Source organism: Bison bison, unplaced genomic scaffold, assembly GCF_000754665.1.
Source record: "Bison bison bison isolate TAMUID 2011002044 unplaced genomic scaffold, Bison_UMD1.0 scf7180017864057, whole genome shotgun sequence".
Lineage (NCBI taxonomy): Eukaryota > Metazoa > Chordata > Mammalia > Artiodactyla > Bovidae > Bison > Bison bison.
Window position 1 is genome coordinate 691,918 of NW_011494629.1, and position 19,881 is coordinate 711,798.

The 19,881-nt window shown below is 38.4% G+C and overlaps 1 protein-coding gene across 1 annotated transcript in view; it reads right to left on the bottom strand.

Moving 5' to 3' along the window:
• The window catches only part of AUH (AU RNA binding protein/enoyl-CoA hydratase), a 187,211-nt gene that overhangs the window by 95,576 nt on the left and 71,754 nt on the right, over window positions 1-19,881 (bottom strand). Inside the window, exons 7-8 of the mRNA XM_010836054.1 lie at window positions 2,678-2,770; window positions 586-642 (exon numbers count right to left, since the gene is read on the bottom strand). Of these exons, the coding sequence (XP_010834356.1) occupies window positions 586-642; window positions 2,678-2,770 (150 nt within the window). The remainder of the gene's footprint in view (window positions 1-585; window positions 643-2,677; window positions 2,771-19,881) is intronic.

Consider the following 19,881-nt stretch of genomic DNA (forward strand, 5'->3'; position numbering starts at 1 on the left):
ATTTTCAGATTTACCTTGTGATGAAAGATTTCATTATCAATGCTGGAAAAGTGCTTTATTAATCTTCCAAAAGCAGCAGCTCAACAATCTTTTTTGTAGTAACAGAGAAGAAATAACACCTCTTCAGATCCAAATTCAGCCTACCAAACAACCCCAACCTTTGTCCAGCTGCACAAAAACAGAAGCAAGCTGGCAAGAAGCCTGGGAACCTCTGCCCCTCCTCCACTCGGGTCTGTGTGTTTAAGGCGCTGAGGGCACACACATTTACATACTCACATTAAAGTTTCAAAATACAAGTGTAATCTTTCAAGAATCATGTGAAGAGTGTAATAATTTTAAAGTGAAGACATCATACAGAAAAGCACAGGACAAGCACAAAAAGAGAGCAAGACAGCAACAGGCAACGCGTCTGCAATCTCCACACCCACAGAAACCAAAATACCCCTTTTCAATAAGGACTGTTACAAGCACACAAGACAGCATTAGTCTCTTTACCCAAAATGTTTGTTGCCTTTTCAACTAACACCTTTCTGCCTTATGCTCTGTTTCCAAGGACAGATCAAGATGGGCATGAACAATTCATACCTCCACCAGGAATAATTGCCAACTTTGTTTCAACCAGGCCCATTTTTGCAGAGGAAGCTAAAAAGGAAAGAAGAAAATTAAGTAACATCCACATCATCAAATTCAAATATGATGACTTGAAAAAGTAGTAAAATAAGCTAGAAATATTGTTTGCTAATTAAATTTGTGTTACAAATCTTAAATCACTCCAGAAGGCATTCAGTTATGGAAATAAGTAAACATTCTAAATGATACATACTAAGAGATTCACACAACATTTTCTGTTAAAAATTGCTTGGCAGCAAATTAATTTTTGATGTAGAAAGACCAGGGGTGTTAACTACATAATTTGACCTGATACTGCCAAGTCATGTTTGAAGGCATTGATCTCATTCATTATTCAGGATCAGGAGGGAGACTGTGTCTGACAAGTAAGAATTCTTTAGCTGCCTGAACAGTCCTACAGATCAAATAGCTTAATATATCATATCAGATATGGCAACTCTTCAAGACCAAATCTCTAGTTACTTTTGACAAATGGTTTTACTGTTCTGACAGCTGGATAGGGTTCCTCTTTCCATGTTTGTTTTCACAGCTACTTTAAAACATCTTAATTATTTCTTTATTTGCATATCCAAATGTTCTTAGACTACTTCCTATCTCCTAATCCCCAGAACTTGCATGCTTTCAGAAATGGATTGCATATAACTTGACTTTTCAGTTTAAAACCCAAAGATCTGTCAAGAAAACACAAATCTAAAATAAACTGAAAAGGGAAAGTACACAGAAATTAGTAACTGCAAATTCCAAGAGCCAGTTACCATAAAATTATTAAAAACATAATTATCGTGATTCTACATTTAACAGGCAGCTCCATCAGAAGAGATAGTGGGAACCAGGGAAAGAACAGTGACAAATATTTGCTGCCTGTTGCACTCAGTCCTCGGTCTAACAGTCCCTCTGGGTCGCCCTGATGAGGGACAATGATACAGACGGCACTGTGATCATACAGAACATAGTGCCAAGGATAGCTGGGGCAGCATGCAGTACTCTGGAAGAATCACAGAAGTGAGAGCTGTGACTTGAGACTGTCTGGGTTCAAATCCCAGCTTAGTCACTGATTTGTGGTTTGTTTCTTCACCTGTCTCAGCCCTAGCTTCCTGAAGCACCAAAAGCGTATCTATCTCACAGGGCTATTAGGCAGATTAAGCAAGCCTAAGTATATGCCGAGCATTAGGTAAGCACTGGGTCAATACTCAGCACATGGTTAGCACTAATTGTTTCCTTTATTATTTTCATAATCACCTTATCCAATACTCAGAAAACCTTGCAGGAACAAAGTGAACCTCAAAGACATTAAGTCATCATTACCATAGCCCTAATAATAACTACATGCTTGGACTAGGCACATGCCAGAGATGAATTCATTTAATCTTCACAACAGAAACCTTCATTTCCCCCACTGTAGAGGAGGAACCTGATCTAAAAATGACAGGACCTAAGATCCAAATTCAGTTCCATATGACCCAATTCCTGTTCTCCTTTACTCCTGCTAGGACTGAAAAAGATACTATAAAAGACTGTTTCCTTAACTGGGAATTTTAAATACTTCATTAAGCTCAACAGGTAACTTTTTTTTACATGTTTTATTCAACAATATGGGGGAAAAATATTTAGAATTATCTGAAGGTAAAGAATCCCCCTGCCAATGCAGGACATGCAGGAGACACAGGTTCTATTCCTGATTCAGGGATAGATCCAAGGGATCTTGGAAGGGGAAATGGCAGCCCACTCCAGTATTCTTGCCTGGAAAATCCCATGGACAGAGGAGCTTGGCAGGCCACAGTCTAGTGGGTCACAAAGAGTTGGACACAACTGAGCACACACAGTAAATACAAATCTCATTTTTTAAAAGTTGTGTTTTTTATTTTTTAAATTATGAAAGTATAAAAACATCTACAGGAGGCTTGGAAAATACAGAACAAAGTTACATATAGTTCCACTATATATGACAATTATTTTAAGTAGATAAATTAAGATTTTTAGTTGGAGTTTCAATACCAAATTCTCAAAAATTAATAGAAAAAAGTTAAGTTTTAGGACTAATTCTCACCTGCTACTCTTATATCACACGCTAAAGCCAGTTCAAGTCCACCACCTAAAGCAAGTCCATCGATTGCTGCAATGGTTGGCACTGGAAGATTAGCTGAAACAGAAAGACAGACTTCATGCTTCTTCAGTAAAGGTACTCTATGCAATTATTTTACATTTTTTAATGTAAATATAATTTTAAATGGAATATTATCTATAGAATTTTATATTGCTTTTACTTTTAACTAAACACTTACATTTTAGAAAATGTAATGATCATATAGTGTTCTACCACATAAAATATGCAGTAATATCTTCAAATCTTACCATACTATTGAAATACTTTCATACATACTTTCTGTTGAATTAACAGAATCACAGTTCTGACTTTGTAATCTTTGAATCTAAAGTCTTTTATGAGCTGTTTGGTTCATATAAATTTCAAGTTGAAATGACTTAGGTATAATGGATAATTCATGACCCTTTTACAGCTTATCTTGGTTCTTAGAATGATAGAACCTCATTCAGAGAAGTAATATAATTACTCAAACAAGAAGAAGCAGTCTCAGTGGTTGCCAAGTCATTAACCCAATAGTTCTACCATTTGGTAAGAATACAATGAGCACACATACACACACACACGATGAATAATTGCTAGAAAATACCACATACTTCAGACGGAAGAGATACTCGAATCTGCCTGTAAGTACGACTGGGAAGGGGTTAGCCAATCACAAACTTAAAATCAGACTTTCTTTAGTTCAGAAACAGATTACTATTTTACTGAAACTTTTATAAATATATAAATTTTTTATAAATGGTTCAAAAACTGACTGGTTAATTATTATGTAAAGCATAATCCTTTCTATTCTATTTTTGACTATGGGAATGTGAAGTTTAGGCTGAACAACCTTAACATATGAATAGAATGGGGATATTAAAAAGGTACCACCTCTCAATGTATTCTCACCACAAAAAGAAATAATATTGTGTGACATGATGGAGGTGTTACCTAATGGCACAGTGGAAATCATATCACAATATGTAAATATAGCAAATCAACACATTCACCTTAAACTTACACAAGTTACATGTCAATTGTGTATCAATTTAAAGTAAATAAAAATGAATAAAAATATTAAAAAGATACCATCACTAGAAGCCTATCTTCCATAGGTATTCTGATATGTGAAATTCCTCAGACAGAGATGTTTATTCAAATGTGTTGAAGTGTACTGAGTTTTATTCATACATGAAGAAATTTATCAAATTTATTCTAAGAGAAAAAGTCTGAAGAGGCTAGGATAGAGCACATATAGATGCTGCCATCTGAGGCAAAAGCACCACTGGCCGAGCAGGAATGAGCGAGTCTTTGCAGCAGGGTATATTTCACTATTTGCGCCTGTCTGAGCATTTCAGGGGAGGTGGGAGCTTGAAAACACAGGGCAAATTCAAAGCTGCTCCACACAACGTGCTTTACAGCACACCTGATGAAAAAATGAACAGACAGTGATGTCAGTGTTTACAGTCAGGAAATGCGTGCAATGAACAAACAAAATTTTATTTTATCTGACAAAAAAGTACAATTGATGATGTAATATAATGGCAAATTAATCTGAGTGGTTCCCACAATCACCTCAAGCCACTACAAGTAAAATGAAATTAGTGTTACACAGGTTCCAAACCCTCTTCCTTTGTAGAAAAGCTAGCTATAGAAATTACCCTATTTCTAGACTCCTCCAATCTGCTACCTCCCCAATGTCCCCAATCACAAGTCTCTCTCATCAAAGTCTTTCCCAAAGTAGGCCTCACTGTGGCCTTGGCTCACCTTCCTCTAAGATAAGCTTCTGGAGGGAAAAGAATACACTTCCACTCACCTCCACCTAACAGTTCTAGTCCCACTCGTCTCACAGAGACTGTTTTTCCTTCACTTCCCAGTGACACTGTAATACTGTCCCATAGCCAATGGGCACTATCCAGTCCCTATTAAACTTGTTGCCTCCGAAGATCAGAGACTTTAATCCTGGACACTCCTCCTTTTTGAATTCCTCTCTTCCTTTGCCTGCTGGGTCCCTGCCCTCATCTTTCCTGCCTTTCTTTCCACCTCTGGTTATATAACTCAGTCTTCTTCCCCTATCAGTAGAAGCTCTTCCTAGGAGGTCTGTTTCCTTTCACCATCTATAATATCAATGATATCCAAATCACCACATGAAATCCAAACTTCTCTCTAAACTGTATCTCTATAGTTACCTGCCTGTTGGACATCTCTACTTAAACACTTTATCATGTTCAAATCAACTTCCTGTCAATCCTTCAAGATTCTATTTCACATTTGGTTAGCATCTCCACTCACCAAGTTACTCAAAACAGACACCCAAAAGTCATCTCAAATGTCCTCTTTTCCAGGGATCTTACATCTAATTGTTTTCTAAGTCCCATCTAACGGCTCACAAATTGGCAAATCCCCCTCCCTCTGCTACAGTCAGAGTTATGGGCCCCCTCATTTCTTGCAAGCAGGAGGCCTCCAACTGACTTCTTTCACCTTCACAGTGAAGGATCGAACCAGTCAGTCTTAAAGAAAATCAATCCTGAATATTCATTGGAAGGACTGATGCTGAAGCTGAAGCTCCAATACTTTGGCCACCTAACTCAAAGAGCTGACTCACTGGAAAAGACCCTGATGCTGGGAAAGACTGAGCGCTGGAAGAGAAGGGGACAGAGGATGAGATGGTTGGATGGCATCATTGACTCAACAGACATGAGTCTGAGCAAACTCCAGGAGATGGTGAATGACAGGGAGGCCTAGCGCACTGCAGTCCACGGGGTCACAGAGTCAGACATGATTGGGTAACTGAACAACGATCCTCAGTGTGTCCCTACCATTATACCTTCTATATTTTCTTGCAGGATAATTTTCTAAAATGCAAACACATTCATGATACTCCTCTATTTAAAACAGTACAATGATTTATTTCACATTCAAGATAAAAACAGTGAAAAATTCAGCATGGCACAGGAAACGGCTGCCCACCTACCCAACCTCTTCTCCAACTTGACACACATACTCCATGTTCCAGGCCCAAACTTCTTAAGACACCTTCAGAAATCATTTACATCCAAACCTGTGTACAAGCACCCCCTGCCTAGAATGCCTAGCTAGCCCCCAATTATCTTTAGAGGTAATTATCTTTATGCTTCCTTGGCACTTTATACATGCTTTTCCAACAGAGCATTCACACCACCTCATCACCCATTCAGAAACAAAGATTAACATCACATAAAGCTGGTCAATAATATCCTTCTTACCACTCTGAAACAAACCTCAAGATTTCTCATTGCCTCTTCTATCTCCATTAATCCTGATATTGTCTCTATTTTTCTCTATTGTCCTATATTGTCTCTACTTTTATTAACTTCTTTCATTTTATACTTAAATGGAACAATATGAATATATGCAGCCCTATGAAAGTGTAAGTGAAAGTGAAGTCGCTCAGTCGTGTCCGACTCTTTGCAACCCCATGGACCGTGGCCTACCAGGCTCCTCCGTCCATGGGATTCTCCAGGCAAGAATACTGGAGTGGGTTGCCATTTCCTTCTCCAGGGGATCTTCCCAACCCAGGGATCGAACCCGGGATCCAGTGCGGGAGCACTGGAGGCAGATACTTTAACCTCTGAGCCACCAGGGAAGCCTGTACTTAAATGGAACAATATGAATATATGCAGCCCTATAGAGCTACAGAAGAAAAAAAAACAACTGCAAAGCCTATGCTGGAGAGAGCAATAGGAACAAGGGGAGTGTTTTCTCCTCACTGTGGAAAACGCTAGTCAACAGTAACTGCCTTCAGGACTCAGTACATCTGCTGGAAACTGACTCATCAGAAAATGAATTAACAGAAGTGAGTTTAAAGGGCTTTCAAAAAATCAAGTCTGGCTTCCCCTGTGACTTAGTGGTAAAGAATCTGCCTGCCAATGCTGAAGATGTGGGTTCAATCCCTGGGTGGGAAGATCCCCTGGAGAAGAAATGGCAACCCACTCCAGTATGCTTGCCTGGGAAATCCTATGGACAGAGGGGCCTGGTGGGCTACGTCCACAGGGTTGCAAGGAGTCAGAGAGGACCTAAGAGACTAAAACACACACAAACATACAAAATCAAACCCAGGCTTGAAATATGTATACTACCAAGTTTCAGTTTCTGAAAATTTCAACTCATGGTAAATAGGGATTATTTCAATTTACTTAGATTTTTTAAAATAGGAACAAACTGATGTGATGCATATGGAAAGAGGAATTTTTCTTCACATCAAACTGGGCACTGAAAATGTAGACTAAATAGAAGTGTAAAAGGAATAAATTGACTGTAAATTACAAAAGAAATACTTGATAACCTCATAATCCCTAAAGCATAATGGAGAGAATACAAGAAAAGGACAATTCTTGGTCATCTATCATGTTCTTAACACTGAAACACAAAGGCAATGATTGTCTCAAAAAGAGTTGACAAGACTTTGTTCTACATTTTTATTAGTTAATATTCTCAAACAAATATTATACTTAAAAATCACACTTAGCTAATAGAAACTTAAAAAGTATCATTTTTTGGTAAGTATAAAATGTCATTAAAAGAAGAAAAATAAAAATGAAAATGCAATTAATGAATATGCCCTTTCCCTTCACTGTGAGAAGTCGATAAACAAATAGTTTGCTGTTGTTCAATTGCTAAGTCTTGTCTGACTCTTTGCAACCCCATGAACTGCAGTACACCAGACTCCTCTGTCTTCCACTCTCTGCCAGAGTTTGCTCAAATTCATGTCCACTGAGTCGACGATGCTATCTAACAATCTCATCCTTTGCCACCCCCTTCTCCTTTTGCCTTCAATCTTTCCCAGCATCAGCATCCTTTCTAGTGAACCTGCCCTTCGCATCAGATGGCCAAAGTATTGGAGCTTTAGCTTTGGCATGAATCCTTCCAAAGAATTTTCAGGGTTGATTTCCTTTAGGATTGACTGGTTTGATCTCTTTGCAGTTTCTTGAATGTTGCATTTTAAGTCAGCTTGTTTACCCTCCTCTTTCACCTTTATCATGAGGCTCTTTAGTTCCCCTTCACTTTGTCATTAGAGTGGTATCCTCTGCATATGTGAGGTTGTTGATATTTGTCCCAGCAATCTTGATTCCAGCTTGTGATTCATCCAGCCCTGCACTTTGCATGATTTATTCTGCAAAGAAATTAGATAAGCAGGGTAACAATATACAGTCTTCTTGTACTCCTTTCACAATTTTGAACCAGTCCGTTGTTCCATGTAGGATTCTAACTGTTGCTTCTTGACCCACATATAGGTTTTTCAGGAGACAGGTAAGGTGGTCTGGTACTCCCATCTCTTTAATAAGAGTTTTCCACAGTTTGTTGTGATCCATATAGTCAAAGATTTTTGTGTAGTCCATGAAGCAGAAGTAGATATTTTTCTGAAACTCCATTGCTTTCTCTGTGATGCAATGAGTATTGGCAATCTGACCTCTGGTTCTCTTGTCTCTTCAAAACCCAGCTTGTACATCTGGAAGTTCTTGGTTCCCGAACTACTGAAGCCTAGCTTGAAGGATTTTGAGAATCACCTAGTTAGCATGTGAAATGAGCACAGTTGTAAGGTAGTTTGAACATTCGTTGGCACTGCCCTTTTCAGGGATTGGAATGAAAACTGACAAATACTGCTTTGTTAAAATAAGATGATGGGGAAAGGGATATGTTCAACAGACAGGTTTCAAGTTCCACAGGAGGTAAAGTATGAGGGTGCAGTTTATATAATGCAGTGGCAGGAAAAGAAAAAGAAATTAACAAATGGAAACTTGGTGATCTGAGAGATGAGAGCACTCACTGGAAGGAAGGGTTTAAAATGAATCAGCTCATGCTAAAGGTTTTCTTAATTCTGAAGGTAGAGAATGTAACAATTTTCTGTTATACATTTTAACTTTTTAGAAGTAATGAAAATTATTATTTTTTTGTAGGTAACTTACTTATTCCTTGAGATTGAAAATTATTTTAAATGTGAGAAGAATTTAAGATATTTACTCAGTTAAAAGTTTTTAACATTACGTGTTTAACATTACAACTTCTATAAAAAAATAAAATAAAAATGACAAGAAATGTGGAGTCCTTAACATAAAAAAAGAACACAGAAAACAAGAGTAGTAATAAATACTATCACATCATTAAATAGGCAAACTACTTGGTACTTTTGAGTATTAATATAAATTAGCATTCTGTACAGACTTCCCTGGCAGCCCAGTGGTTAAGAATCCATCTTCCAATGTAGGGGACACAGGTTCAAGCCTTGGTTGGGGAACTAGGATCCCCAGCTGCTGTGGAGCAATCCAACACGCCCACCACAACAAAAGATGCCACGATGAAGATGCCATGAGCCACAACTAAGACCCAACATAGCCAAAAATAAATATTTTTCTAAAAATTAGCATTCTATAATGCGGACTATAAAATTTTTCCTACTAAAGAATTAAGCAGAAAAACTTAATTAGTATTCAATGACTAATTAAATTTCAATCATCTTATAGTCCTGAAGTTTTACATAACCCTAAATTTTCCCTGAAAGATGTTTTTCTTGTAAACTTTTTTCAGGAAAACACGAGTCATCTCAAAGTACATGCTAGTTTCATAGTTACCTAATACGCTTGTTTTTACACACAGTATTTATTCTACTTGGGAGCACTTAATAATCTTAGAGAAAACTCAATAAAACGCACATCTGAAAAGCAGATTATCAGTTTCAAAGCATTGAGAAATATCAAATCGGCAGTTGCAGAGTGCGACTGAGTGAAACGGGAACTGCCATGAGCAGTGTCTATTCCCAATAGCAATAGGAAGAAATGATGACTCAATGTGTTATGCAACCAACAGGATCAGGTTCTATTTTAAGTTTAGTACCAGGAAATGAGCCAGGTATGACAAAGAAGATAATAATCGTTTGAATGTTCCTAAAAATATAATTAAAGCAAACGATCAGAGTTTTGTTATTTTAAGAGAAAATAAATGAGCTGCAAGTGGAGGCCCTGTCTATTTGAGTCTACAGGACATCTTCTGTGAGTATAACTAGAATCAGAGGCCATGAATACAGGGGGAAAGGCAAGTCAGGGTCTCCTTTCAGCTCTGAGATAAATATAATACATAATGTAGGTTTTCAGATGTTTCTAGAAAAAAATCAACAATGTGATTATTAAGGGAATATGCTAATGTAAGTTATGAGTCTTAAATTTGGTTTTGCTTGAAGAACAGTGTTCTCACAGAAAATTAACTATTTCCAAAAAAATGCCCATGTAATAATATCAGAAATCTGACTTTATTGAAATCATTCAAGGAGAAGAGAGATAAATATTTGACCCAAAGAGACAGGTTTTTCTAACAGAAAAATGTATAAGAACAGGAGATTTTTCAATCACATGAAGAAATGCTAATCAGAATTTGAAAACTTTCAAAATTAAATTATTTCCTTACAAAATTTTAAGGAAAAAAAAAGATGTTTGTTAAATAGATGAATTTTGTGATCTATCCTTTTAACATAATTACCTGTATTTCAATGCAAATTCAGCCCTGTATTTACAAAGCTAAATCAAAGCTTTTGCAATTTTACTTCATCAGGAAAAAAAAAAAGGCAAAGGAAACTAGAAATGACTGGCATTTTAAAGTATTAGTCTGGAAGAGCATTTACAAAAATATTATCCACATCACACAAGATTTTACTATTTAAAATTCTGGTGAAAACCTATTTTAAATATTTCTTTATCATTAGATAGAAATTCCTTCAGGTCTCAACGTTAAGACAACTGGGCCTGCACCCTCGGTTTTTGCTTCAAAGAGAACTGTAAAAATGTTTTCTAGCTCTTCATGAAGTACCATCTAATTAGACAAAGACTGGTCATAAGTAGCTAAACACCTCTGCCTTCCAACTGCACATTCTACTGATATATGGCTAATCTGCACAATGGAGGGCCCAGTAGTGAGGCAGCCACATCATGGAGCTGGAGGGTGGGTGGTAAGTTCAGGAATAAAAGCAGTTATTAGATTGAGATCATCATATGTTTGTGCATCCATGCTGACCTGCTGATGCCTAATAATAGTTAACTGCTTTCAACCTACATATCCCACACCCAAAGTGAGCAGTGGGGACTTGTAATAATGACAACCTTTTAGAAATCTGAAAAATTCTTTAGAATAAAACATCTCAAAGAGAGCAGTAAAGTTGTATTTTTTCCCTCTTTGAAAAGAGAAAAAGACCTAAATTTTGTTCACAATTTTGGAGTTTTTAAAAAGAGGCTTTCTAAGAAGTTAGGAACAGTAACGTAAGGAATTTAGTGACTCAAAATATAAATCTTCTTTCTGATCTCTACTTTAATAGAACAGCTTTCAAATGAATCTAGTACATTTTGGTTTCTTATAGATTCTCTTTCATTAAAAACAAGCAGAGCACAGTGGTCATCGTTTAGACCACAAAGATACTCTAGTTGTGGAAAATGAAAGTACAATGGGGGAAAGCAGTATCAAACAAGTAGGGTATATTCTAATCTGTACTATTACTGATACTGCTATAATGACCAATTTCAAGATATACACGGTTGTTAAAAACCAGCTCACAAAATTCCTGAAACTTTAACAATCCCTGAGTCCACACTGTAACAGAGCGCAGTGAGTGGTAACCTTTAACCATTGGTGTGCATAATAACTCCACATCCTGTTACCAGGGAAGGGGTCCTGCTCAGCCATTGGTCAGCACATCAGTGGGCCCCACCCACAAGTAACCAATTATCAATGAGCAACTATTAGTACTGCTCAGCTACTGGCTGGCATCACAGTGGGCCCCACCCACGGGCAACGAACTGTCAATGAGTGACTGTGGTCCGTTCAGCCATTGGACAGCGCAGTAGTGAGCCCTGCCCACAAGCAACCAACTGTTAAGGAGTGACAGTGAGTGGAATTCAGCCAAGGGTCGGTTGCATGGTAGTCATAAGGTAAAGAGTGAGGAAATGTTGCAAGTCTGTGTGGCCGACGCACAGTGAAGCCCATCAACACTAAAACGTTTGAGTTTGGAATAGAGAAAGGTTTATTACAGAGTCACACAAAGAAATGGGTGGCCCATGGAAGGCCCTGGGCCCTCCAGCTTACCCGCAGGCCCAAGGCTGTCGGTGAGCTGGAGGGCCTCCAGGAGAAGGCCTGAATCTGCCTCTTACCTCACTCTCCACCTGATGACCACTACACCACCAACCAACCCTTGGCTCAATCTCTTCCCTAACAGTCGCTCACTGAAAGTTGGTTGCTTGTGGGCAGGGTCCACTGAGGCTCCGACCAATGGCCGAGCAAGACCTGTTGCCTAGGAACAGGATGTGGACTAATGAGGCACAGCAATGGCTACCTGCTAAGGCCTGTGCTTATCCTGCCCTGTTACAGAAAGAGGGGGATCCCACCCTTCTCCCAGAGGCCCTCCAGCTCACCTGGCTTGGGCGAGCAGGTAATCTGGTGGGCCCAGACAACAAGCTGGGGTATGTGTCCTGCAAGGACATCAGATTCCTCACCAAGACCACCCAATAGCCTTGGCCCAGGCCTTGAGAGAACAGTGAACCTCTCCCCCATTCCTGTCTCTGTAATCTAATAGGAGTGGCAGTCTGTCTGGGTTGCAGTCTGTAGGACCTGGCCCCCACCTAGTATGGACAGTCTGAGGGCCAGTTGGGTTGGACACGTGGCTCCTTCAGTGATGGCAGCTGGGCAGAGTTGGGGACCTTCCCCTTTCTTGTCAGAACAGAGAATAACACTCATTTTACAGGAATATAGTTACCTGGCCATGACCTGACTTCAAGAACAAAAAGCTTTGACTCCAAGTAGTATGCAACAACTAACCATGCCCCTCCCCCACCTTTCCTATTAAAAATGGCTTTGCAGAAAGCTTTCAGTAACTTTGGGGTTCTTAGGGCATAAGCTATGCATGGACCTGTAATAAACCTTTCCCTGTTCCAAACTCCAATGTTTTAGTATTGTTTGACCTCACTGTGCATCAGGCATATGAACTTGCATTTTGGGTAACAATACGAACAGGTGCCAGAACACGTGTATATGAAACAGTCCCAAGAGTACAGGTGGTCCAGTGGTTCAGAATCTACCTTGCAATGCAGGGGATGCAAGTTCAAATCCTGGTTGGGGAAACTAAGATCCCACATGCTGCAACTACTGAGCCCATGTGCTCCAAAGCCCATGCACCACAACCAGAGAGCTTGGGTGCTACAACTAGAGAAGCCTGCCAGCTCTGGGCTGGAGCCAGCGTGCCACAACTAAGGAGCCTGTGAGCCGCAACTGGAGAAGATCCCATGTGATACAATGAAGATCCTGCATGCCAAAACAAAGACCCAATGCAGCCAAATAAATAAATGATTTTTAGAAATCAATTGTATTAAAAAAAAAAAAGATATTACCATGCTGAATCCTCCTCCACCATCATCCATTAACATCACCAGACAAGCCATTTCTTCCCATGGGAAAAATAGCCCCAGGAAATCCTTCTCCACAGAAAATGAATTATGTGAGGAGAACGTTAGGATGAGGACCAAGAAGAACATTGGTGGCTTATGTGCAAATCTGGTCCATAAACCAATTTTGTTTGACATCCAACAGGTATCTTCTCAATAAAAACCTTCAAACTGGAGTGGGTGCATGTTAAGTTGCTTGTGTCCAATTCTTTGCAACCCTAAGGAGCAAAGCCTGTCAGGCTCCTCTGCCCGTGCGGATTCTCCAGGTAGGAATACTAGAGTGGATTGCTATGCCCTCCCTCTACAGGATCTTTCTGACACAGGGATCGAACCTGCACCTCTTATTTCTCCTGCATTGGCAAGGGGGTTCTTTACCACTAGCGCCACTGGGGAAGCCCTCAAACTGGAGATACTCTCTAAAAATCCGGAATTCTGCCTCCTCTTGAAAATAAGAAAAAGGAATTATCAGCAAAAATGCAGAAAATTGTTCAAGAAATCATATAAGAGATGTCTGCAGAACTCAAGCTCTTTGAAGCTATTAAAAACATTGATCTACTTTGGCAAATATAGAGAATATATGTAGCATGTATATATAATGAAGCATAATAATAACAAACTACCTTAAAATCACCAAACCAAGAAACAGGTCAGTACTAATAACCTATCTGCCCCCATTCTTTCACCTGCCTTCTCAAACCCAAAGGTTTACCATTTTAGTATTTTTCCCTGTATACATATGTGTATGTGATTTCATTACATTTATACACATCTCTAAACCATATGCTCTTTTGCATCTTTTAGTTTTATAAAAAATTATGTTGTTTTAATTCAATATTTTAAAGATTTCTGTTTCTTATTTAAGTTTATTCAAGTTATTTGTTTGCAATGCTGTCCACATGCAACTGTACAAATATAACAAAACATCTATCCATTCCCCTGTTATTGAAATTTGGTTGTTTTCAGCTTGTTATTATGAACTATATCACTACTATAGTCTTTTTCTTACAAGTCTCCCCAGAACACACATGTGTAAAATGCCTACGGATAAGCGTAGTTTCGAACTCCAAGTAGCAACTCATTCATTTAAAAAGCCAAAATCAGAAGTCTTAAAAATGAAATAGCATAGTATCAAATGCAATGTACAAAGAAAGATAATTATTTCATGAACCTTTGATACTCATCCACCTCTATGTGTTTAATGGACCAAATTGTAAATATATTTGTTACTACAAGTCTAGTAAAAATAGTCTTAAAGACACCCTTCTAGGTAAATACCCTATAAAAATGTGAACTATTCAGTCTTTTGAGATGTGGATGCCCGACTCTAAGACAACAACAAACTTTTCTTAACTATTACACCAATTTATACTCTCATTGGAAGTGTATAAACCTTTGTGGTGATCAAGTTCCCTGCTATCTTTGGTAATGTCAGGATAAGAATTTTGGCCAACCTAGTAAACATATAACAACATGCTACTGTGGTATTAATTTGCATTTCTGTGACTACATATGAGATTGATCATCTTTCCATATGCTTACTCCCCGTTTCTCTTTCCTCTTGTATAGAAAAATTTCTTACTGATTTCCCAGCTGCATATATGTATGCATGCATTGACCCACGTATGCATGTATATATATATACACAAATCCTTTGGCAGTGTTTCAAGTCCTCTCTCCCAGTTTGTGTTTTATCTTTCTACTTTCTTTACAACATCTTTTAATGAACAGATGTTCTTAAGTTTAAGTTTAATTTCATAGGACTTATCAACCTTTCCTTTTGCTTTGTATTCTATGTTTAAGAAATTTTTAACTCTGTCAAGATCATGCAATTTTCTTTTACTTCATAAATGCAGTGAAGTCTGCCATCTTCCAGTGATCTCAATGACCTCTCTGTTTTGGGTCCTATATTCCACTCCACTGGTCAATTGTCTATCCCAAAGCCAATAATATTATATTACTAATTATTAATTTCCATATCTTTAAAATAGGTCTTCAGTACTAGTAACAGAAGGACCCTCATTTTCTCCTTCTTTAAAAATGTTGGCTCTTTTGAGGCCTTTCTATGCTCATCAAGTTCCTCATAATATTAATGTGTTTTTAAGTTAAATCTGTACATCAGATCATTTGTGAGAACCATCTTTTAGATACTGAATCTTCCTATTCAAGAAGATGGTATGTCGGTATTTAATTTTTTAAATGCCTTCCCAAAAAGTTTCATAATTTTTCCATATATCTTGAATATATTTTTAGATTCATTTTTTTCCCTACTGTCAATAGTATCTTTTTTTGACAGATACGTTTTGTCTGACTTTTATCGTTTGGACTCTAAAGAAGGCCGAGCACAGAAGAATTGATGCTTTCGAAAAGTGGTGCTGGAGAAGACTCTTCAGAGTCCGTTGGACTGCAAGGATATCAAACCAGTCAATCCCAAAAGAAATCAATCCTGAATATTCATTAGAAGGACTGCTGCTGAAGCTGAAACTCCCAATACTTTGAGCACCTGATGCAAAGAGCTGACTCACTGAAAAAGACCCTGAGGCTGTGAAAGACTGAAGGTAAAAAGTGAAGGGGGTGGCAGAGGATGAGATGGTTAGATAGCATCACCAACTCAATGGACATGAATTTGAGCAAACTCCAGGAGACAGAGGAGGACAGAGGAGCCTGCCATATTGCAGTTCTTTAGGGTCACAAAGAGTTGGGCATGACTTATGACTGAAGAACAACATCTTTTGTCTGTTCATGGTAGGAAGAAAGACAATTGATTGTTTTTTGACACGAATCCTATATTCAGCTATCTTGCAAAGTCTATTATTTCTAATAATTTGTTGATCCTTTTAGTTCAATGGAGACAATAACCAGTTGAGAAAGACAGTATTACATTTCTTTTTTTCAGTCATTAATTTATTTCTATTTCCTGTTTTTCCATATCAGGAAAAGAAAATGTCAAGATTTTCAGAACAACATTGAAGAGAGGTGACTGCAGGCCTCTTGTCTTTTTCCTGATTTTAGGAGACCACTTTTACATTTTACTGACAATTGTCAAGCTAAGAAAGCTTCCTTCTAATTCCAGTTTGCCTTGAGCTCTTCCTAAGATAGATTTGACATCTAATTCTTTTTATCAACCTGTTGAGAAAAACATATGATTTTAACGTGCTGTGTCTGCTGATTTTGGTATCAGGGTGATACTGGCTTCACAGAAGGAGTGTGGAAGCATTTCTTCCTTTGCAAATATTTTCAAATAGTTCACAAAGGACAGGTGTTAGCTCTTTTCTAAATGTTTGGTAGAATTCACCTGTGAAGTCATCTAGCCCTGGACTATAGTCTGTTGGGAATAATTTTATTATGGACTCAATTTCATTACTGGTATTAATCTGCTGATAGTTTCTACTTCTTCCTGGTTCAATGTTGGGAGACTGGACATTTCTAGGAATTTTCCCATCTCTTTTAGGTTGTCCATTTTATTGGTGAGTAATGATCTTTTGTGTTTTCTGTGGTGTCAGGTATAACTTCTCATTTCTGATTTTACTGATTTGGCCCCTCTCTTGTTTTTCTTGAAGAGTTTGGCTAAAGGTTTATCAATCTTTTTTTAATCTTTTCAAAGGACCAGCTTTTTAGTTTCATTAATCTTTTCTTTTTCAGGTATTGAGAGGGTAACAGGCAGGAAGGCTGGGGCCTCCAAACAGAGAAAACAGGCTGCAAGCATCAGACATTTCTACCTCTCTCTCAAGCGGCAGGAGGAAACCAACTACAAGTGTTTCTTCCCCTTTGTGTTGCCATGATGACACCTGGTTCCACCAGAACTTTTCTTTTCTCAAACCTTGAGCTGACCAATGTGTTTTTCTTATGCAAATGTTTGTCTTAAGCTATGTTAATGACCTATGTATTTACCCTAGACTCTGTCTTCAAGTCAGTTTCACCTAAGACTCAAAACCTTGACAAACCAGTATGTTTTATTCATACAATAGTTCTCCTAATCTATGTTAATGAATCTATATATTTACTTGGAAACCTGCCTTTCTTCAAGATTCATGTCAATCACTTTATGGCTCGGGACAGCTCACCTTGTGCCAATGTCATCTCAAAATGCATGTTGTGGGTGAGGGGCCTGGTGCCAGTCTCTGAGTTTTGAGACTTTCCCTTTCTCTAATTAGCAGACTGCTAGTAACTATATAACATCTGGATAAAGACTAGCAGGGGGGCACTCTTTCTGCCAGCTTCTGAAGTATATGTCAGAAGTTTTCTCTATCTCTTTTACACTTTAATAGAACTTTATTAAAGTACAAAAGCTCTGAGCAATCAAGCCTCTTCACCGGCCCCGGCTTGAATTCTCCTCCTCCAGAGGCCAAGAATCCTGGCATCTTTCACAGCTCGGCAACAACCTTTCAGTATCTCCTTTATTTCTGCTCTGATCTTTATAATTTCTTTCCTTTTACTAACTTTGGGTGGGTTTTAGCCTCCATGTGTTTGGGATTTTGTTTTTTTGGGTTTTTTTTGAGGGATTAATAATACAAATAAATAGTAATTTTATTGTTTGTGGCTGATGGCTATCTCACAGTGTTGTGGTTGCAGAAGATGCTTGATAAGATCTCAAATTTTTGTAACTTTACTGGGGCTAGTTTTGTGGCTCAGCATGTGACCTATCCTGAAGAATGTTCCACATGTACCTAAAAAGAATGTGTACTCTGCTCTTCAGAGCACAGCTCTAATGTTTCGACTGAGGCCAGTATTTCCTTATTCGTCTTCTGTCTGGATGATCTGTTCTCTGATGTAAGTGGGGTGTTAAAACCCCCTCCTATTATTGTGTCACTACCAGCTCCTCCCTTTAAGTCTGTTACTGTTTGTTTTATGTGTTTAGGTGTGCCTATGTGGCTGCATACTGGTTGATCCCATGGTCATTATGTAATGCCCTTCTTTGTCTCCTGTGACAGTCTTTGTTGTAAAACTCTACTTTGTCTGATATAACTATCCTGACATTCTTTTCATTTCCACTTGCATGGAATAACTTTTTCCACCTTCTTACTTTCAGTCTGTGTGTGTATCCATGCTGTGTTTGTATCCATTCAGCAACTATATCTTTTGATTAGAGCTTACAGTCAATTTACATATAAAGTGATTAGTCACTTTAGTGAAAGTCACTCAGTCCTGACTCTTTGCTACCCCATAGACTATACAGTCCTTGGAATTCTCCAGGCCAGAATACTAGAGTAGGTAGACTTTCCCTTCTCTGGGGATCTTCCCAACCCAAGGATCAAACCCAGGTCTGCCGTATTGCAGGCAGATTTTTTACCACCTGAGCCACAAGGGAAGCCAAGAATACCGGAGTGAGTAGCCTATCCCTCTCCAGCAGATTTTCCCAACTCAGGAATCAAACCAGCATCTCCTGCATTGCAGACAGATTCTTTACAACCTGAGCTATCAGAGAAGTCCAATTACTGATAATAATTACTGAATTATTGCTATTTTGAACACTGTGTTTGGGCTTTTTGTGAAGTTGTTTTTTGTTCCTTTCTTCTTTTGCTCTATTCCCTTGTGATTTGATTATCATCTTAAGTGTTACATTTGGATTCCTTTCTTGTTTTGCTGCTACTGCTACTGCTAAGCCGCTTCAGTCCTGTCCGATTCTGTGCGATCCCATAAACGGCAGCCCACCAGGCTCCCCTGTCCCTGGGATTCTCCAGGCAAGAACACTGGAATGGGTTGCCATTTCCTTCTCCAATGCAGGAAAGTGAAAAGTGAAAGTGAAGTCACTCAGTCGTGTCCGACTCTTCATGACCCCATGGACTGCAGCCTACCAGGCTCCTCTGCCCATGGGATTTTCCAGGCAAGAGTACTGGAGTGGGGTACTCTTGTTTTGTGTGTGCATCTATTATATTACTACATTTTTGGTTTGCAGTTACCATGCAGTTTAAATATATCAATATGTATGTTTTAAGTAATTATTTTAAGCTGATGATCTCTTAAGTTCAACTGTATTTTAACAACTCTGCATTTCTACCTGCCCCAATATATCACTGTTTTTGACATCATATTTTACATTTTTTATGTATCCCTTTACTACTTATTGGGGATATAGGTGATTTTACTACTTTCATTTCTTAACTTTCATACTACTTTTATATGTGGTTGATTTACTACCTTTATTATATATTTGCTTTTACCAATAGTATTTTTTCTTTAATAATTTTCATATTTCTAGTTGCGGCCTTTTTATTTACTTTTTTGAGGTGTGTTTATTACACTTGGGATAAGTAAGTGGACTATCCAACTGACTAAGATTCAAGGAGGGATGATCAGAGCTGACTTAAGAGGAGGACAGGGAGTCATATATGGAAATTTAAAAAGGATCTAAGGAGCTCCCTGGAGTAACAATGTTCATGGATCAATGAATATACAGGCCTCCTGAGTTGGTCTATTTTTAAAAAGGAAATTTGCTATCCTATTAGGTAAATTGCAAAATCAACTAATACTGTCTCCAGGATGGAGGGGATATTAGAATCCCAGAGAATGCTAAATCAGCAACCCCTTTCCCTCACTAATCTACCTGAAAAAAAAAAAAGTACTGAACAAAACCCTCTTTCATTTTTCCCAGTTTTTTTCTAGGATGAACCCTGACAGATAACTGAACAACTGCCCTTTGGATGGTGGCTGCAGAGAATTGAGCAAAGGGCCTGGGAATTCTGAAATACAGATCAGATGACATTCTTAAAACTT